Genomic DNA, 18,827 nt, shown 5'->3' with positions numbered 1-18,827 from the left:
AGACTGCAAACAATGGACTGTGCCAATACAAAAGAAGAAACAATAATAACAATAAATAAATAAATATCGAGAACATGAACTGAAGAGTCCTTGAAAGTGAGTCCATTGGTGGCAGGAAAATTTCAATGATGAAGCAAGTGAAGTTGAGTGAAGTTATCCCCTTTGGTTCAAGAGCCTGACTGGTAAGGGGTAATAACAATTTCTGAACCTGGTGGTGCAAGTCCTGAAGCTCTTGTACCTTCTTCCTGATGGCAGCAATGAGAAGAGAGCATATCCAGGGTAGTACAGGTCCCTCATGATGGATGGAAATAAAGGCGATGGCACAATTTCCTTATGATTGCATCTACATACTATGACCAGGTTAGGTCATCTGATATAACAACATCCAGGAATTTAAAGCTGCTGACTCTCTCCACCACTGATTTCCCAGTATGGACTGGTGCATGCTTATCCTCCTTTCCCTCCCTGAGGTCAACAATCAGCTCTTTAGATTTTCTGATGTTCAGCAAAAGGTTGTGGCTCAGCCGCCATTCAACCAGGTGATCGGAATTGCTTCAGTAAGCTGAGCAAACAGAGAATGTAATCCTGCGGCAAATGCTAGTTAGGTAGATTGTCTGCACCAAGGACTTTTCCAACCTTGAGAAGAGTGCCAATAGGAAATTTCATAGCTTCTGAATTCAGTTCATTTTTATGGGTCAAATTTAAACTTAATTTCTATGATCATGCATAACATCTGGGAAACATTAGACCCAAGTGATATTAGCCAGTTTTCTGCAATCCAGTAAATCACTGTAAACAAATTTACTAAGTTGCCACAGAATTGATTTCACTGCCTGCCTGAAATTTGGAATGAACTATGTTAAGCTGTCAAAACAGTTTTCCAGGGTCGGTCTTAAATGCCTACCTAGTACAGGAACCACTAGTTGAAAGAAAACATTGTTTTAATTGTTTTCTGAAAATATAACACCTGCTGTACAGAGAATGGATGAGACTAAGTGGTAGAATATGGAATTAAGATAGCAGAAGCAGCAAAGCTCATTACTTTAACTTGGCTGTGAGCTGACTACTGATAATGAGGCAACTCGTCCTACCAAATACCACTATGAGAATTTTACATCTCCTTTTGACCTCCATGAAATCTCAAAACAGGGACTAATCACGCAGCAAATCACTGGTATTCAGTTTTAATCTGGCCTGGGATTGACTAGATAAATTGTCTCACAGCTCATGTGAAAAATTGGGTTTCACAATATTAAACTGCTTTCAATGCTGATTTTCCCTGCAACATATTGATAAATGCAATAAATTTGTCTCAAGGAATTAATAACATTCACTGGCTGTATTTGGATGCAATATCGATACATCATTAAAGAGAAGCTTCTTTGTAACTTCAACGGATATAGACAGGAGAACAGGATTTTGGAAATTATACTTGGTTTTTTTTGCTGCACATCTTATTTCTCAATAATCTCAGCCTTTTAACCATCTCCTGCATGCATGCAAAAGTATGTGTGTGTCCACTCCTACGTTGTATGTTTTCATTTCTGCTGAAGGATTTCATTTGCCATCTTAATTTGTTAATTCTCTACTTAGATTTTCAGACATCCTATCCTGCAAAAACTCATTTCAGGGAGGTAGCACCACCACCCCTGCCCCCCTCAACCCCATATCCACCCCCCCCCCACAGTCGATCTCCAAGGGTGTATGTATACAGGGTATTTGATTATGAAAGAACTTAACAATTTATTTGATCACATATTGAAACTACTTACACACACACACACACACACACACACATATATATATACTCCTTGTTGAGTATTTTGTTGGCAGTCTCAATGCTAATGGAAATAGCTTTGCTATTTCTTCTGCAAACTTTCCCTGTACTGTGATGTGGCTTGCTTGGCAGATTTGAGCATTTTGCCGAAAGTCTCAACCTCATAGCAGTCTGTGTCAATGAATTTGTTAATTTTGCAATAGAAAAGTCACTGTTGCAAACAGTGCAGCGTGCAACACTGTCATTATTTTTGACCCCTATTAGGCACGGGTACACTTTAGTGTAGTCTGGGGTGAATTACGTTTTATATTTTCTTTTTTTTGGGAACACTCTACCATGGCGCTGCAGGACACTAAACTGAACTGATGGACAATGAAAGAGAGAGAGAGGTCGACTGTAAGAACCGCTCACAGAGAAAACTGATAGGCCTACTTAGCACAAAGAGAGACCAATCAGGATGCTCTCTCTGTCTCTCTGTCTCTCTCCCTAACCCCCTCACTCGCTCGCTCTAAAAAAAAATTGATTTCTGGGATATCGTATATAATTTGCGGGCATCAGGGAGCCGCTATCAATATGCGTGAGACTCCCGGAACTTCTAGGAGAGGTGGGATGTCTGGATTTTGACTGACCCTGCTGAATGCAGCAGCATTTCTTACTTTCATCTTACATTGAAGACTCTATGTGTGATTACCACAATCCAACACCTGAGAATGGCTCACTTGACAAGAGAAGTGGATAACAGGAAGCATAGAATAGTTTTGATGGAGTAGATGGAGCGAAGCTGTATCCACTGGCAGGGGGCACAACTTGAAGGTAATTGCCAAAAGAAAGCTTGTGGGAGGATGTAGGGAATTTGTTCAGCACAGCAAGTCACCATGATCTGGAATGCATAGACTGAAAAGATGGCGGGATATAATTCAATAACAAATTCTAAAGGGAACTGGATAAAACATCAAAAGGAAAATCTGCAGAGGTATTGTGAAAAGCTTGGGCTAACAAATAAATTTTTCAAAGACCTGACGAAGGCTTGTCGGACCAAATGGCCACATTCCATTTCAATATTCCGTAATCCACTAAGCGAGAGGGCTACAGATAACGAAAATTGTTAGAACATAGTGGATTACTGTAAACAGAGCAGGGCAGAATAGTGACAACACAACATCTGAGATATTGCAATTACTTCAATACCATTAACTTGAAAAGGCAGATATCACAGACACTTGAAGTTTTACATACTGAGGTCTCCATTAAACAATGTCCAAGTCCTTGACAGAAGACTAAAAGAATTTATTTGGCAAGGAAGCACACAACATAATTTCTCTTTCTTGAAATGTAAAGATTGATATGGTAAATGAATACATACAGTGGGAAGTTCCATTCTGAAGGAATCTAAAGAGACCACAGTTACACGGTTACTACTCCTATGATCCTATTCCCTCAGTTTAAAAAATCCAGTCTATCGGAATAAAGAACACTTGCCAAAAAAAAACCTGTTTGGTTCTTGGAAAATTTTGTTTACAGAGTTTTCAGGCAAGTTCGGACTACAGCACAGTCACTTCCAGAAGTAAATGTTCTGTACTATCCAGCTAGTCAATATACGTAAACCAGAAAAAAGTTGAGGCTAATGCACTTTTCAGATGCAAAAATATATTGCATGTTATCTTCTTTTAATTCTAATTCAACAATTTTGCCATCATTTTGGCAAGTCCCATTGTGCTAAGTTTTGCTTTTCCCCATTGTTAACCCAACAATGCGTAACAGAAACTAAATGTGGTGTTTGTCATTTTTACCCCTGGATGTAATCAACATCTGCACATCTCATACTACAAACTAACAACTTGTTCACATTTTGTCAGCTGCTCTGCACAATAAATTATAAAAGCATGTGTGTGCTGACTGAAAGCAGCCTGTTAAATGGCAGCTGGGGATTTACAATGGCTTCTGTACTGGAAGTACTTCTACATCTTCTCAACATGCATATGTAATACTATTCTCCAGTAATAGTCACAGTAATTCTGATCAGATTGAAAAGAAATGTAAATAAGCCTAGATACTCTAGTAGCCCTAGATACTGAAAGCTCCCAGGCCCAAAACGAGTGTACAGACAAGGAGGAAATATATTGGGACATATTTTTTCTTTTTGCCTCCATTCAGTTTTATCTGATGGACCCACCTACAACCGCACCTACCCAATTTTCATTGTATTGATTTCAAGCTAATGAACACCAGGTGTATTCAAATTGAGGCAGGGGATTAGACCCATCAGTGGAAATAAAAATTGACACCTTAACAGCTAACTGTAGAATAACTATACCACATAGAGGCAGCAAATTAGAGCAAGAATAGGCAGGTGTTACAAATTACCCTGAACGGTAATATCTGACCATTAAAATTATGAATTAATGGCTTTCATGTCCCTGTTCACTAACCATTAGTCTCCGACACCATTACCAAAATCAAATTTTTGGTTTGACTCAACACCTGTACTTGACAAGGATTGTATGGTAGTGCTTAAGAAAGTACATTTATATTTCTACAGTTGGTAAATGGCACTTTCACTGAGCTGTTCTGACTGCTGAACCAGCCAAGAGTGGTGCTGATTAAGAACTGAGAACGAGAACACTAACCATCTGCCATCATTACCAAACAGCAATTATCCAGACAAGTCGTATGGAGAGCTATATTGCCAGATCATTAGAGTATAGGGAATATTTTATACTTCTGCATTTTGTAGAAAGAGCACAAACCGGGATTTTGAGAGCAGAAGTTATCATAGTTTAAATGGATGGGAAGTTCTGGGAGGGAGTTGGCTTGTTCAGCTATATTCTTAACAAGCACTCCATAGCAAAGGCATGAATTTGTAAAACCTAACTTAATGATTCTAAGAACATCAGGTTAAAGCCGTGAGGTGCGCAAGACAGTCTTCTTCATGAAGAGCTCTTGTCAGTGGATCACAAGGAAAGCCTCTGAGCCATGGTAGGAGGATAAGAAGGACGGCCAGAGACCCGAGAGATATAGAAAGGTTGGAAAACCATGGACCATCAGTTTTGATAGAAAGCAATACTGAGGTCAAAAGGATCTTCTGAAATATGTAAGGGACAGGTGGAAGAAAAAAAAAGTATCTTGAACATTATTTCAAGGTAACCCATTATTTGCAAGAAAATTCTCCTTCTGATTGTTTGGAAATTCCAGTGGCTTGGCATCTGGCTCACAAAATGCTGTTTCTCATTGTCCTCTTAAACTCACTGTGGCCCTACTTCCTGCACTCTCTTTAAATTCAACAGAGCACCATATTCTGTGCTCTCTTTGAACATACCAGGGCCTTGTTTCCTGCATTCCTATTAAACAGACCAGGAATCTGTTTTTAATGCTCCTTTTACACTCAATGTGGCAATTTTTAAGTGCTCAGCTTAAACTCACTGGGGCTCAATTCACTGCACGCCCCTTCACCTCAATAGGGTCTGGAAAATACATTGATGCTCCATTTGTGTAGAAAAATATTCATTTTAAGTATATTGGTCTACAAATAAAAGACAAAAATCCTGTAGTTCAAAAAATCTGTGAATTGAGGACAATTGATATAAAAGAATAGCAAGGCCACAACACATGGTCACATGCCCCTTGTATCTGCTCCACAATTCAATAAGATCATAAGTGATCTACACGTTAGGATTTAGCACTCAAGGACAGAAAATTCATCACCACCTGAGAGAAGAATTTCCCACTGAACTCCACCTTAACTGAATGAGCCCAATATTCTGAAATTACATCCTCCCAGATGGAGATATGCCCACCAGGGGAAATATCGTTTCAGCATGAATTCTGTTAACCCCCGCCCCGGCATAATCTTGATAATCATAATCAAGATCATCACTGAGTCTTCAATAATCCAAACAACCCAAACTCTTTTTAATACGTCAATCCTTTAATCCCAGAAACAAACCATCTCTTTGTTGTCTCCATCCCAACATATTCATTCTTAATTATGGAGAGTGTGCGTGTTTGTAATTCTCTGAGTGTGGTCTCACCATTGTCGTCTAAATGTCCTAATATTGGCTCCTTAATAATAGATTCCAGCAGTTTCCCAAAGATAGATGTAAGGCTAAATGGCCTATAATTTGTGTCTCCCTCTTCCCACAGAGGGAGAAATATTAAGAATTATATTCTGGCTGGGGAAAAGCGTACCCTAGAGATATTGAGAAGGATAGAGTTTACATGCAGATATTTGAGGACTGGAACTATATGTAAAGAAGAAATGTATTCTCCAAATAGCGGCATACAGTGAGTACATAATCCACTGCACTACATAATGGGTATACTTCGCTCTACAGTGTATAACGGGTACACATCCCTCTGCGCTGTATAATGGGTACACAGCACTCTACAGTGTATAACGGGTACACATCCCTCTACAGTGTATAATGGGTACACAGCCCTCTGCAGTGTATAACGGGTACACAGCCCTCTACAGTGTATAATGGGTACACAGCCCTCTGTGCTGTATAATGGGTACACAGCCCTCTACAGTGTATAATGGGTACACATCCCTCTGCAGTGTATAATGGGTACACAGCCCTCTGCAGTGTATAACGGGTACACATCCCCCTACAGTGTATAACGGGTACACAGCCCTCCACAGTGTATAACGGGTACACAGCCCTCTACAGTGTACAACGGGTACACAGCCCTCTACAGTGTACAATGGGTACACAGCCCTCTACAGTGTACAATGGGTACACATCCCTCTACAGTGTATAACGGGTACTCATCCCCCTACAGTGTATAACGGGTACACATCCCTCTACAGTGTACAATGGGTACACATCCCTCTACAGTGTACAACGGGTACACATCCCTCTACAGTGCATAACGGGTACTCATCCCCCTACAGTGTATAACGGGTACACAGCCCTCCACAGTGTATAACGGGTACACAGCCCTCTACAGTGTACAACGGGTACACATCCCTCTACAGTGTACAACGGGTACACAGCCCTCTACAGTGTACAACGGGTACACATCCCTCTACAGTGTACAACGGGTACACATCCCTCTACAGTGTACAACGGGTACACAGCCCTCTACAGTGTATAACGGGTACTCATCCCCCTACAGTGTATAACGGGTACACATCCCTCTACAGTGTATAACGGGTACACAGCCCTCCACAGTGTATAACGGGTACACCTCCCTCTACAGTGTATAACGGGTACACAGCCCTCCACAGTGTATAACGGGTACACAGCCCTCTACAGTGTATAACGGGTACACAGCCCTCCACAGTGTATAACGGGTACACCTCCCTCCACAGTGTATAACGGGTACACATCCCTCTACAGTGTATAACGGGTACACATCCCTCTACAGTGTATAATGGCTACACAGCCCTCCACAGTGTATAATGGCTACACCTCCCTCTACAGTGTATAACGGGTACACAGCCCTCTACAGTGTATAACGGGTACACAGCCCTCTGCAGTGTATAACGGGTACACATCCCTCTACAGTGTATAACGGGTACACATCCCTCTACAGTGTATAACGGGTACACATCCCTCTACAGTGTATAATGGGTACACAGCCCTCTACAGTGTATAATGGGTACACATCCCTCTACAGTGTATAACGGGTACACATCCCCCTACAGTGTATAACAGGTACACCTCCCTCTACAGTGTATAACGGGTACACAGCCCTCTACAGTGTATAACGGGTACTCATCCCCCTACAGTGTACAACGGGTACACAGCCCTCCACAGTGTATAACGGGTACTCATCCCCCTACAGTGTATAACGGGTACACATCCCTCTACAGTGTACAACGGGTACACATCCCTCTACAGTGTATAACGGGTACACAGCCCTCCACAGTGTACAATGGGTACACAGCCCTCTACAGTGTACAATGGGTACACATCCCTCTACAGTGTATAACGGGCACTCATCCCCCTACAGTGTATAACGGGTACACATCCCTCTACAGTGTACAACGGGTACACATCCCTCTACAGTGTATAACGGGTACTCATCCCCCTACAGTGTATAACGGGTACACAGCCCTCCACAGTGTATAATGGGTACACAGCCCTCTACAGTGTACAACGGGTACACAGCCCTCTACAGTGTACAACGGGTACACAGCCCTCTACAGTGTATAACGGGTACACAGCCCTCCACAGTGTATAACGGGTACTCATCCCCCTACAGTGTATAACGGGTACACAGCCCTCCACAGTGTATAACGGGTACTCATCCCTCTACAGTGTATAACGGGTACACAGCCCTCCACAGTGTATAACGGGTACACAGCCCTCTACAGTGTACAACGGGTACACATCACTCTACAGTGTACAACGGGTACACAGCCCTCTACAGTGTACAACGGGTACACATCCCCCTACAGTGTATAACGGGTACACAGCCCTCCACAGTGTATAACGGGTACACAGCCCTCTACAGTGTACAACGGGTACACATCCCTCTACAGTGTACAACGGGTACACAGCCCTCTACAGTGTACAACGGGTACACATCCCTCTACAGTGTACAACGGGTACACATCCCTCTACAGTGTACAACGGGTACACAGCCCTCTACAGTGTATAACGGGTACTCATCCCCCTACAGTGTATAACGGGTACACATCCCTCTACAGTGTATAACGGGTACACAGCCCTCCACAGTGTATAACGGGTACACCTCCCTCTACAGTGTATAACGGGTACACAGCCCTCCACAGTGTATAACGGGTACACAGCCCTCTACAGTGTATAACGGGTACACAGCCCTCCACAGTGTATAACGGGTACACCTCCCTCCACAGTGTATAACGGGTACACATCCCTCTACAGTGTATAACGGGTACACATCCCTCTACAGTGTATAATGGCTACACAGCCCTCCACAGTGTATAATGGCTACACCTCCCTCTACAGTGTATAACGGGTACACAGCCCTCTACAGTGTATAACGGGTACACAGCCCTCTGCAGTGTATAACGGGTACACATCCCTCTACAGTGTATAACGGGTACACATCCCTCTACAGTGTATAACGGGTACACATCCCTCTACAGTGTATAATGGGTACACAGCCCTCTACAGTGTATAATGGGTACACATCCCTCTACAGTGTATAACGGGTACACATCCCCCTACAGTGTATAACAGGTACACCTCCCTCTACAGTGTATAACGGGTACACAGCCCTCTACAGTGTATAACGGGTACTCATCCCCCTACAGTGTACAACGGGTACACAGCCCTCCACAGTGTATAACGGGTACTCATCCCCCTACAGTGTATAACGGGTACACATCCCTCTACAGTGTACAACGGGTACACATCCCTCTACAGTGTATAACGGGTACACAGCCCTCCACAGTGTACAATGGGTACACAGCCCTCTACAGTGTACAATGGGTACACATCCCTCTACAGTGTATAACGGGCACTCATCCCCCTACAGTGTATAACGGGTACACATCCCTCTACAGTGTACAACGGGTACACATCCCTCTACAGTGTATAACGGGTACTCATCCCCCTACAGTGTATAACGGGTACACAGCCCTCCACAGTGTATAACGGGTACACAGCCCTCTACAGTGTACAACGGGTACACAGCCCTCTACAGTGTACAACGGGTACACAGCCCTCTACAGTGTATAACGGGTACACAGCCCTCCACAGTGTATAATGGGTACTCATCCCCCTACAGTGTATAACGGGTACACAGCCCTCCACAGTGTATAACGGGTACTCATCCCTCTACAGTGTATAACGGGTACACAGCCCTCCACAGTGTATAACGGGTACACAGCCCTCTACAGTGTACAACGGGTACACATCACTCTACAGTGTACAACGGGTACACAGCCCTCTACAGTGTACAACGGGTACACATCCCTCTACAGTGTATAACGGGTACACATCCCCCTACAGTGTATAACGGGTACACAGCCCTCCACAGTGTATAACGGGTACACCTCCCTCTACAGTGTATAACGGGTACACCTCCCTCTACAGTGTATAATGGCTACACAGCCCTCCACAGTGTATAATGGCTACACCTCCCTCTACAGTGTATAACGGGTACACAGCCCTCTACAGTGTATAACGGGTACACAGCCCTCCACAGTGTATAACGGCTACACCTCCCTCTACAGTGTATAACGGGTACACAGCCCTCTGCAGTGTATAATGGGTACACAGCCCTCTGCAGTGTATAATGGGTACACATCCCTTTGCAGTGTATAACGGTTACACAGCCCTCTACAGTGTATAACGGGTACACATCCCTCTACAGTGTATAATGGGTACACAGTCCTCTACAGTGTATAATGGGTACACATCCCTCTACAGTGTATAACGGGTACACATCCCTCTACAGTGTATAATGGGTACACAGCCCTCTACAGTGTACAACGGGTACACAGCCCTCTACAGTGTACAACGGGTACACATCCCTCTACAGTGTATAACGGGTACACAGACCTCTACACCATACAGAAGATACACAGCCTTCTACACTGCACAGATCTGTATATCTCCCAAATATTATCAAAGTGGATTCTGGAAATTTCCACTAGAAGGCAATTGAAATTGAAAGCAAAATACTTGGGTACGAATTCTCTCTATTAAACTCAGTCTATAAAATATCCTGTCTATCAAGTAAATATTTTGCACTATTTTTCTGATTGACAAAGCTTCAATGAACAGTGACTCTGGCAAGTGTATAGATTTACCGCTGAGAGCTTTCTGACTGATTACATCTGTCACTGATAACGGGGATATTCACCTTTTGCACTATTTACTTTTTTTGTAACTTGTAGTACTTTTAAAGTCTTACACTGTACTGCTACCAGAAAACAATAAATTTCATTCTGACTCTTTCATGAATAAATAAACGTCATCTGAACATTGTTCATCTCTTGATTGCAATTCCCAGGAGCATTGTGTGTGATCAGTGAAACCAATGCAGGAGATTGTGGAAGACAGCAAGTTATTTTCATCTCTAAGTGATTGTATGTAAATGCTATTACTTCATACGGACTGGCTCAGCTAACTGAACATTCGAGAGCCATTTCATCCATCCCAGGTATTCTACCAGCTTTATCAGGGATGAGAATTCTCTGAGTTAAAGAGGGAAGAAATCTAACTGAGCCTTCAATTTCTCTGTCAGAATGTTTGTTTATTCTGGGCTCAGCTTTATCTAAAGTATGCATGAAGAACAATCTCATGTATCACACTTTAATAATCACCTATTTTCTGAGTTTGAATGCATCAAGTTAAATACGCAAAGGACCTGCTAGTTTTAGCAATCTGACACATTGGCAAACTGCTCTTTCGCGCTGTCTACATTTATTGGAGCTAAATTACTTGACCTCTTCAAATGCTATTCCTCATGTTTTTGCATGACACAAACATCAATCATTATGGTAAGTTAATTCAGTTCTGTATATGCAGTAAATCAGAGTGAAGTGACGTCATATAGTAAGATTGTATATTGTGGCATTCACCAAACAGGAAATTCCTTTCACCCGGGGCAAAATGAATGATATTGGTTTCACACTGCAGAATCTAGTGTTTGTCTGAGTTCCACCCTCTGAAGCTACACTTACATTATTCTTGGTGCCTCAAGGCTTTCGTGTTATCAATTACAAGTGTACACAGAGATATACATATTGACATTATAGAACCTGAGGAATATTTCACTCATCCATGGTTGAGGTTCGTATGCTGTCACTATATGTGAAGAATGGTGGAGGAAAGAAAAGCCAGCCTTCACGCAAATCACAGGATAACAATTCTTTCTTAAAATTAGTTGATTTTTGAATAGCAGCTGCTTGTACCCATCTCTCACTTTCAATGCTGTACAACGTACTCACCTGCAGAGAATTAGACAGACTTCGTGTTTCAAACTGATGACTTCCCTTTGGAACTGGGAAAAGTTGAAGCTGTATCAGGCTTTATTGCTGTTTATACAAGCTCATCTTTCAGTTATGGGTTTTATAATCTTCTGGACTCAACAAACATGGTTCAACAATTCAACCATTCCCATTTTCACCCTGTTGCAGCACATCCTGCCTTCTGTCCCATTACTAGCTCGATTTCTCATGCATCAAACAAACCTCAGTGCTTTTTAAATGTCACCTGCCTTCCATGCCATATTCTCACCCTTTGTATCTGCTTAGAGGATATATGCTTCTCCAGGTTTTTACAGCTATGGTGCATGAATATGAACTTGAGACATCCATTCTTTCGTCGGCTGCTGTCTGCCCAGCTAACGATTTGCAGGATTTCCTCTTTTTATGTTATTTTTCTCTTTTTGTCCCAACAGCATTAACAAACAAAGAGACAGCAGTGACGTTAGAGGAGATGAAAGAATGAGTTTTATGGTACTTCAGAAAGAGAAAGAGAACTTATCTTAGGGACTTAACTGCCACTTATGCAGGAAAGCATGAAAATCAAGTTTACACCGTAATAGAGGCCAGTTGAAAATATTCTGATGGAACACACAGCCAGTGGGTGGAGTCGCAGCCATTACCGGCTGGTGACAGCCCTGTTGTCTTTGCTGATCTGCTGTGGTGTTAGGATGTGGACCATTTCACAGCCCGAGCTGTAGGCTTTCTAAGCCATTTCAAATCACTCGTACGTGAGGCATTTTGCTTTCACATCGATGCCAAAATTTCCAGTGGTTTACATTTTGTTTGAGTGGGTGCAGTGGAATATACTCTGTAAAATGTGTCATGTTTTACTGAGTGGGTGCAGTGGAATATACTCTGTAAAATGTGTCATGTTTTACATTTTGCTCAGATCTTTATTTTAGATGCCAAAAACTGAATTTATTGTATGGAAAGCAATAGGACATTTTCAATATCCAAAATCTCTATCATTGCACAACACACAGAAGCAATGGCACAAGAATTAATTATAATGAAGAAGTCACTTTGTTATTGCCCACTTGGTAGCAAAGAGGAATAAATAATTTACTTGTTATCGCTCTTGTTATTTTTATTGTTTATTTTAATACATTTTACCAGACTACTACCCGAAAATATATTGTCAGTGTTTATCCCACAGAGTATTTAATAAAAAAGTCTAACCCAACAGTTTTATATGTTAAATGTACACTTAAAAATTTGGTTGTGTACGATAATGCCTTTTGACACAAAGACTCTACCTGTCATGAGTGAATTAATTCAATAGCCAGTCAAACAAAACTTTTAACTTTAACGAGAAACTTAATTGAAGAGAAATCATCTGAAATATTGAGCTCTGTGAAAGCGATTGAAACATCAATGCTCCTCACTGAAGAGTCAGGTTAACACAAGGTATCTACACTTGGGATGATGAATTTAAACAAAAAAAAAGCAGAAGCTTACATTTCCGTGATACTTTCCGGAAGATTGCTTGATATCTCAGTGAGACCTTTGCCACGACAGTCCACAATGCTGTTGCTGCATGTGCAGGCAGCTGGGCAGGACTTGGAATGGACACTGCAAGACTGTGCCATCGAACTCTGGGGGCCTAGTGGAGCAAAAGGAAAGAGAATGAATCACTGAAACCTACCGTGCCTTTAAATCTCTCCCTTTTATATTGAACTGGCCGGCTTTAACTAGAGTTTATCATTCTGTTCTTTCTCTATGTGTACTCATAACAACATGAATGAATGGATGACCAGATGGAACCCTAATGATCAATAGCTTTTCAAAATGAATTATCATTGCAGATACAACTATGTTATCCACAGAGTTAAAGAAAAACCTTCACTAGAAATGAAAATAGGTGGGGACTTTAAACTTAAATTACAAACCCAACTACACATACTACCTGCTGTTCTCATTTTATATGAGCAGGAGAATAAAACTATCCAATCTGGACTCTGATGCATCTAACTGAAGTGAATACTACTGTACGCACAATAAACCCACTGGGGCAGATGCACACGTTCCAGTACCATTCTTCATGCTGGTTTTGATACACTCAGGCTGAATTTTTTGCAGAAATTATTTAGCTACATAGCGTATCTGCAATAGTACTAACTCTAATAATGCACACTACAGCAACTAATGAAGCCATTGAACACAGAGACTAATGTTAAGTACTGAAAATTACGTCTTAATCTTAATACATGCAAATTACAGTCATAAAACTATCCACAGGCTCAACAGCGAATACAACGAATATTTATGCCAACTGCTAAGTGTACAACCCAGCTACACGTTGCTAAGGTCGACAATTTGGTCAGTAGCCCACACACACTGCTTTTACATCTGGTTTTGTGCCTATGCCAGATGTGGGTTTCAGTTATTCTCGGCAATAAATGGAAGTACACATTGCTAAATACATGCAAGCGGGAGTCAGCAGAATTACCTTGCATCAGAGCAAGAGGTAAATGATGAATCAGTTTGATCTCAACTTGTTAAGATATATTGCAGCTATGTAACATATTTAAATAACAGAAATGGCAACTTCAAGGTCAAGGAAATTACTTGCACTAAGCTATGAGTATAGAAACTAATGCAAGGGAACCAGATTTTGGAAGTGAACAATATTGTACAATTTTGTGCAGATGACAGGAGATGAATGACTTAATGACTTATATATTGTAAATGACAACTGCAGCTCTTGGTGAAGTAAAAGGCAACAATCAAATCCCCTGGTTAAGATCATTAACAAAAATCTTTGCTCTCAAGATTTTGGGTCTGGACTTGAACCTCCGCCAACTTTTCACATCTTTGATTCTCAGGGTTGCTTTCTTTCTTGTCTCTATTATTTTGTATTATGGAAAGGGGGAGAAACTCTGGTAGCAAGTAAGGAAACAAAAAACTGATCAATTGGCTGGTAGCGTGAAAATGCATTGATTAGAAGTAACTCAGCTGGATTCCTTAAGATTCAGTTTGCAAAAGGACAGAACAGGAGAGAGTTGAGAATAATAAGCAGAATACAAAAATGTAAAAGCAAACTTGCCTTCATCCTCATCTGGATAGCATGAGATAAAAATGATAAAAAAACACAATGAGATTAACACCATGCATTAGCAGCCCTTGCCATAAACTCTGCATGATTACCAAAAGACTAAACAATTATGGATATTTTAGGCTACTTAGACCTCAGTTTCAAAAATATAAAGAAGACAGCACCTTTCAGCTTAACAACTAGTAAGAGGAAAGAAAAGAATATTTCGTACATACAGGAGATGCAACAAAATATGCAGCATTTGCGAGCAAGATGGAAGTTGCACTTCACTGTCCAGTGGCTTGAAAGAAGGCAAAGTCCGCTGATGACACACTTTGCACACCATTGTGACAGCCATAACATCCCAATGAAAGTTAGATATTATATTTTCCCTGAATTACCAGTAAAGATGAAAAGACTATAACTAAAAGTAAGACCCTCTCCCAATACTCCTATTCCCTCAGGACCCAACACATGCAGAAATCTGGGGAATAAAACGCAACCAGCCATACGGAGCAGTATCACCAGGTTTTTCATCTAATATTTCTAACATTACCATCTCATTTATGTAGAACATTGATTACACTGATAATGACATATATTAAAATATCGCTCAACATCTTAGCTCACTGCAGGAAAAAGCTGTGAAAATTCCGAACCTATTAGAATCATGTATCTTATTATTGATATATTCATTTAATTTGTATTTTTCTTAGCATAATTTAGCAAACAAGTATTAATAAGAGCATACATATATTACTAATTATACATTTCAATAAATGCTTTTACTAATTTGAAATTTAAAGACAAAAACTACCTTATATACGCTGCTCAGCAGCTAAGTAATTACAACATATTCCGTTCACTATTTCTGTACATATTGCACGTACTATGGCAACACAACTCTACTCAAAAAGCAAATGAACACTAGCTTCCTACATTTTAGTGTGATGTACATATGCACTTTGATCAGTACTTTTGTTCTCCACTTACCGGAGCAAATAAACTCCTTCTTTTGTACCTCGGCAACATTGTGGCCCCTCAGGTGACCAGGACCCGTGCACTGAGTGTAAAGCCCAACCCGCGGGCGCTGCCGCAGCCAATCAGCAAGCCATGCTAAATGGCAGTCGCAAAACAGGTTGTTTGAATGGAGGCGGCTGGAACGAAAATGCAAGGAACAGAGTTAATATGTTTAAGTGAACAAGGGCGAATGAGTGATGCAATTTCAGCGAGAAAATCAGGGATCAATCTTTTAATCTCATCTGGAAATTTAAGGCTCCCTGACAGGGTCAATTCCAATGCTTCCACTGTTTTTTTTCCCTCTTTCCAAGCAGCATTTGTGTGACAGCAGCCTTTTAGCTAAAGATTAATTAATTAATAAAAGTTGGCTCGGTTGTCACAAAATCAATTCAAAGCATTCCCTTTTGACTGGATTACGAGCTCAAGAAGCACCAAAGAGCCAGAAAACCAATTATGGAATTCAAAAACTTCAGTTTCACCAAACAACAATGAAAAGAAGCAAAATGCACAACAGAGGTAGCATACTGCCAGTGAGAAAAATAACGCTTATGGAAGCTCTGGCTCCTAATTAAAAACACCAATCAGTCTTGCCGTCATTAGCTTCTATACAAACGGACTCCAAAGTCCACTTAGTGGATGACATCCATTTTCTGCTGAGCAAGATAGAATAATAATACAATATGGAATTATCTTTTTCACATCTTTTTTTTCTGATTTCCTCCTTTTTTGTTTAATCACTGAAAGGGATTAACAGATTTTAGCCCCTTGGGACCTGTGCTCAATACAGTCTCCAAAATTAAAAGACGCAAATGTCAGTGAGCAAGGGAATTAAGTCAGCTGCTTTTCCTGACAGGACCTTCACAAGAACATGGCTCTTTTCCAATTGGCAAAAAGCAGCTCGCCATTAATAAAATATCAGACAAATGTATCCCCTAAATTAGGCAAATTACTTCAGACTGGCTTTCATGTTCCTCAAAGTAAAATAAAGGATGACAAAAGCAATAAATCAAGTGGCTGTCTCGACTCCTGCTTTGACTATGTAATGTCATTTCATCAAAATCTTTTAGTCAATGCATTCAATCCTAACAAAATATACCTTAATGGATATTGAAACTCTGAATGTTGTCCAGCATGCTAATTTTCCTTTCAGGAGATTGCTGGATAGACAGCTACTTTTAATTAAATACTCTAAGATAGGATTGCTTCAGTAGCCAACATGACATGCTTTCTTAAAATAAAAATAAATTGGAAAAAAGTCTGCAAAATAAATTTCTACAGCATTAGCATTTCAATTTTACTGTCTCCAGCTCACCTCTAGCTTGCCTCGGTTTAAACATGATAAAAAATACCTTGAGAAACAGTTCTAACGAAATGGGAGGTATTTCTGAATAATGCATTTTAATATAGTTTTGTCGTTATTTAACCAGTAATTCCAATATTGTTCCAGTACTAGAGGTTTATAAACACTATACTTGTCTTAAAAGTGCTCTTTTTTTAACTTACAAGGTTCTTAGCCTGGGCATGTGGTTGAAACTCGCCACTGAGAGTCGAGAGATATTGTTATTGTTAATCGTACTGCAAGACAAAAAAAAACAGCAAGATACACATCTCACTAAATTACTTAATCTCTTACATTTGACAATTAATTTGATTGTTATTAATGATAGGGCCATGTGGACTTAACTATAATACTGGGAAGGAAATACATTTCCGCTCTGTGGGAAGTTCAAAGCTCTTACAGGCAAATCATGTCTTCTGTGAGAAGTTCAAATATTTGCTTATTCGGAACTGTGTGCTTGATACCAGAATGGAAATGTGAGCTTTGAACTATAGGAAGAGAGTAGCCACTGACAGTGTTTGTGTACTGCTTTGAACCTTACTTTGAAATGTTGATCTCAATTCTTTTCCTTCAATCAGTGCTTACTAACTTGACTTGACTGCATAACTGTGGTGCAGGTAAGATTCAAATGCTACTTGATATTTACCATCCTCTTTTATTGTTGTTTCTTTGGAATATTTTCCAAAGGCACAAGATGCAGTAATCTGTGATATTTCCCTGAAGCTATGTCTAATAACGTTTGCTATCTATAACTTTATAAAAAAATGCTGTCACAATTAAATTGAAGCATCAACCTCCATTATATTAGTTACATGGCGATTTATTCATTGTTTCAGCCATGTTGAGAATATGTTCAAGTCTTATTTTTTTTAAATCAATACACTATCTGCTTACTGTATCAACAGTATTTGCAAATTACTGGACAGTAAGCAGCTTTTGTACCAGAAGGACCATAGTTCTGCTTTGTGGGAAGATGTGCCTGGAATCCAGCCTTCTGTTCCTTGATCTTTGCTTTATTGGAAGCTATATTAACTGCTGTGTTAGCGGAAAGCACCCTTACCAAGCCGTTGAAACTGTTACAAAACCAAAGTAGAATACGATTGATAACTCAGAAGTAAAAATACGGACTTTTTTTAAGCACAGTGGTCAATGCAGATTACTGTGATGCAAGTTCCTCTTCAGGTCAATACTGCAAGGCCGTTTCATAATTATTTTCCTTCTGTAAGATTTTGAACATTGTAATGATTCCTTGAATGGTTGCCATAAAAATCGAGTTCGCAGGAAGGTGTGCTAGCTATGGTTCAAAATTACAGTGAGACTAAAAGCTCTGGGAGGAGATTATTGTATAAACAGCCAGTTTAAGAAGAAAACTACAACTAACGACTCAGGTGGTGTAACAGAAGAGTTATGTAGCTACATGGAACGCCCTTACCAAGTTGTTTAGGGATGGCTAATATGTTCAGCTTTCTGCCAGGATTTTTGCCACCTTACTTTTGGTATGAAGTAATACGATTTTTAATTGTTCTGGTAGAGGTTCAGTTTTTCCATGGGAAATGAGCTAGGAACCAGAGAAGTTACTCCAGGTGTGACTTCATGCCCTTTGCTCAAGGAAAGGGACCAGAACATCTGCTGATCAAAATGATTGCAAAAAAAATGGAACTGTTTCTTTGCTTCCTCACATACCTACAAATATCCAAAGAATGTGGCCCATTGGGTCCCAAGGCCAAAC

At 40.6% G+C, this 18,827-nt stretch overlaps 1 protein-coding gene across 1 annotated transcript in view; it reads right to left on the bottom strand.

Annotated features, from left to right (window-relative positions):
- slit2 (slit homolog 2 (Drosophila)) overlaps nt 1-18,827 on the bottom strand; it is a 430,357-nt gene that overhangs the window by 137,604 nt on the left and 273,926 nt on the right. Inside the window, exons 7-9 of the mRNA XM_059988947.1 lie at nt 17,263-17,334; nt 15,733-15,896; nt 13,164-13,308 (exon numbers count right to left, since the gene is read on the bottom strand). Of these exons, the coding sequence (XP_059844930.1) occupies nt 13,164-13,308; nt 15,733-15,896; nt 17,263-17,334 (381 nt within the window). The remainder of the gene's footprint in view (nt 1-13,163; nt 13,309-15,732; nt 15,897-17,262; nt 17,335-18,827) is intronic.

Source organism: Hypanus sabinus, chromosome 14 (genome assembly GCF_030144855.1).
Source record: "Hypanus sabinus isolate sHypSab1 chromosome 14, sHypSab1.hap1, whole genome shotgun sequence".
NCBI classification, from domain to species: Eukaryota; Metazoa; Chordata; class Chondrichthyes; order Myliobatiformes; family Dasyatidae; genus Hypanus; species Hypanus sabinus.
Note: the sequence above shows the minus strand (reverse complement) of the source record. Positions and strands in the feature narration are given on the sequence as shown.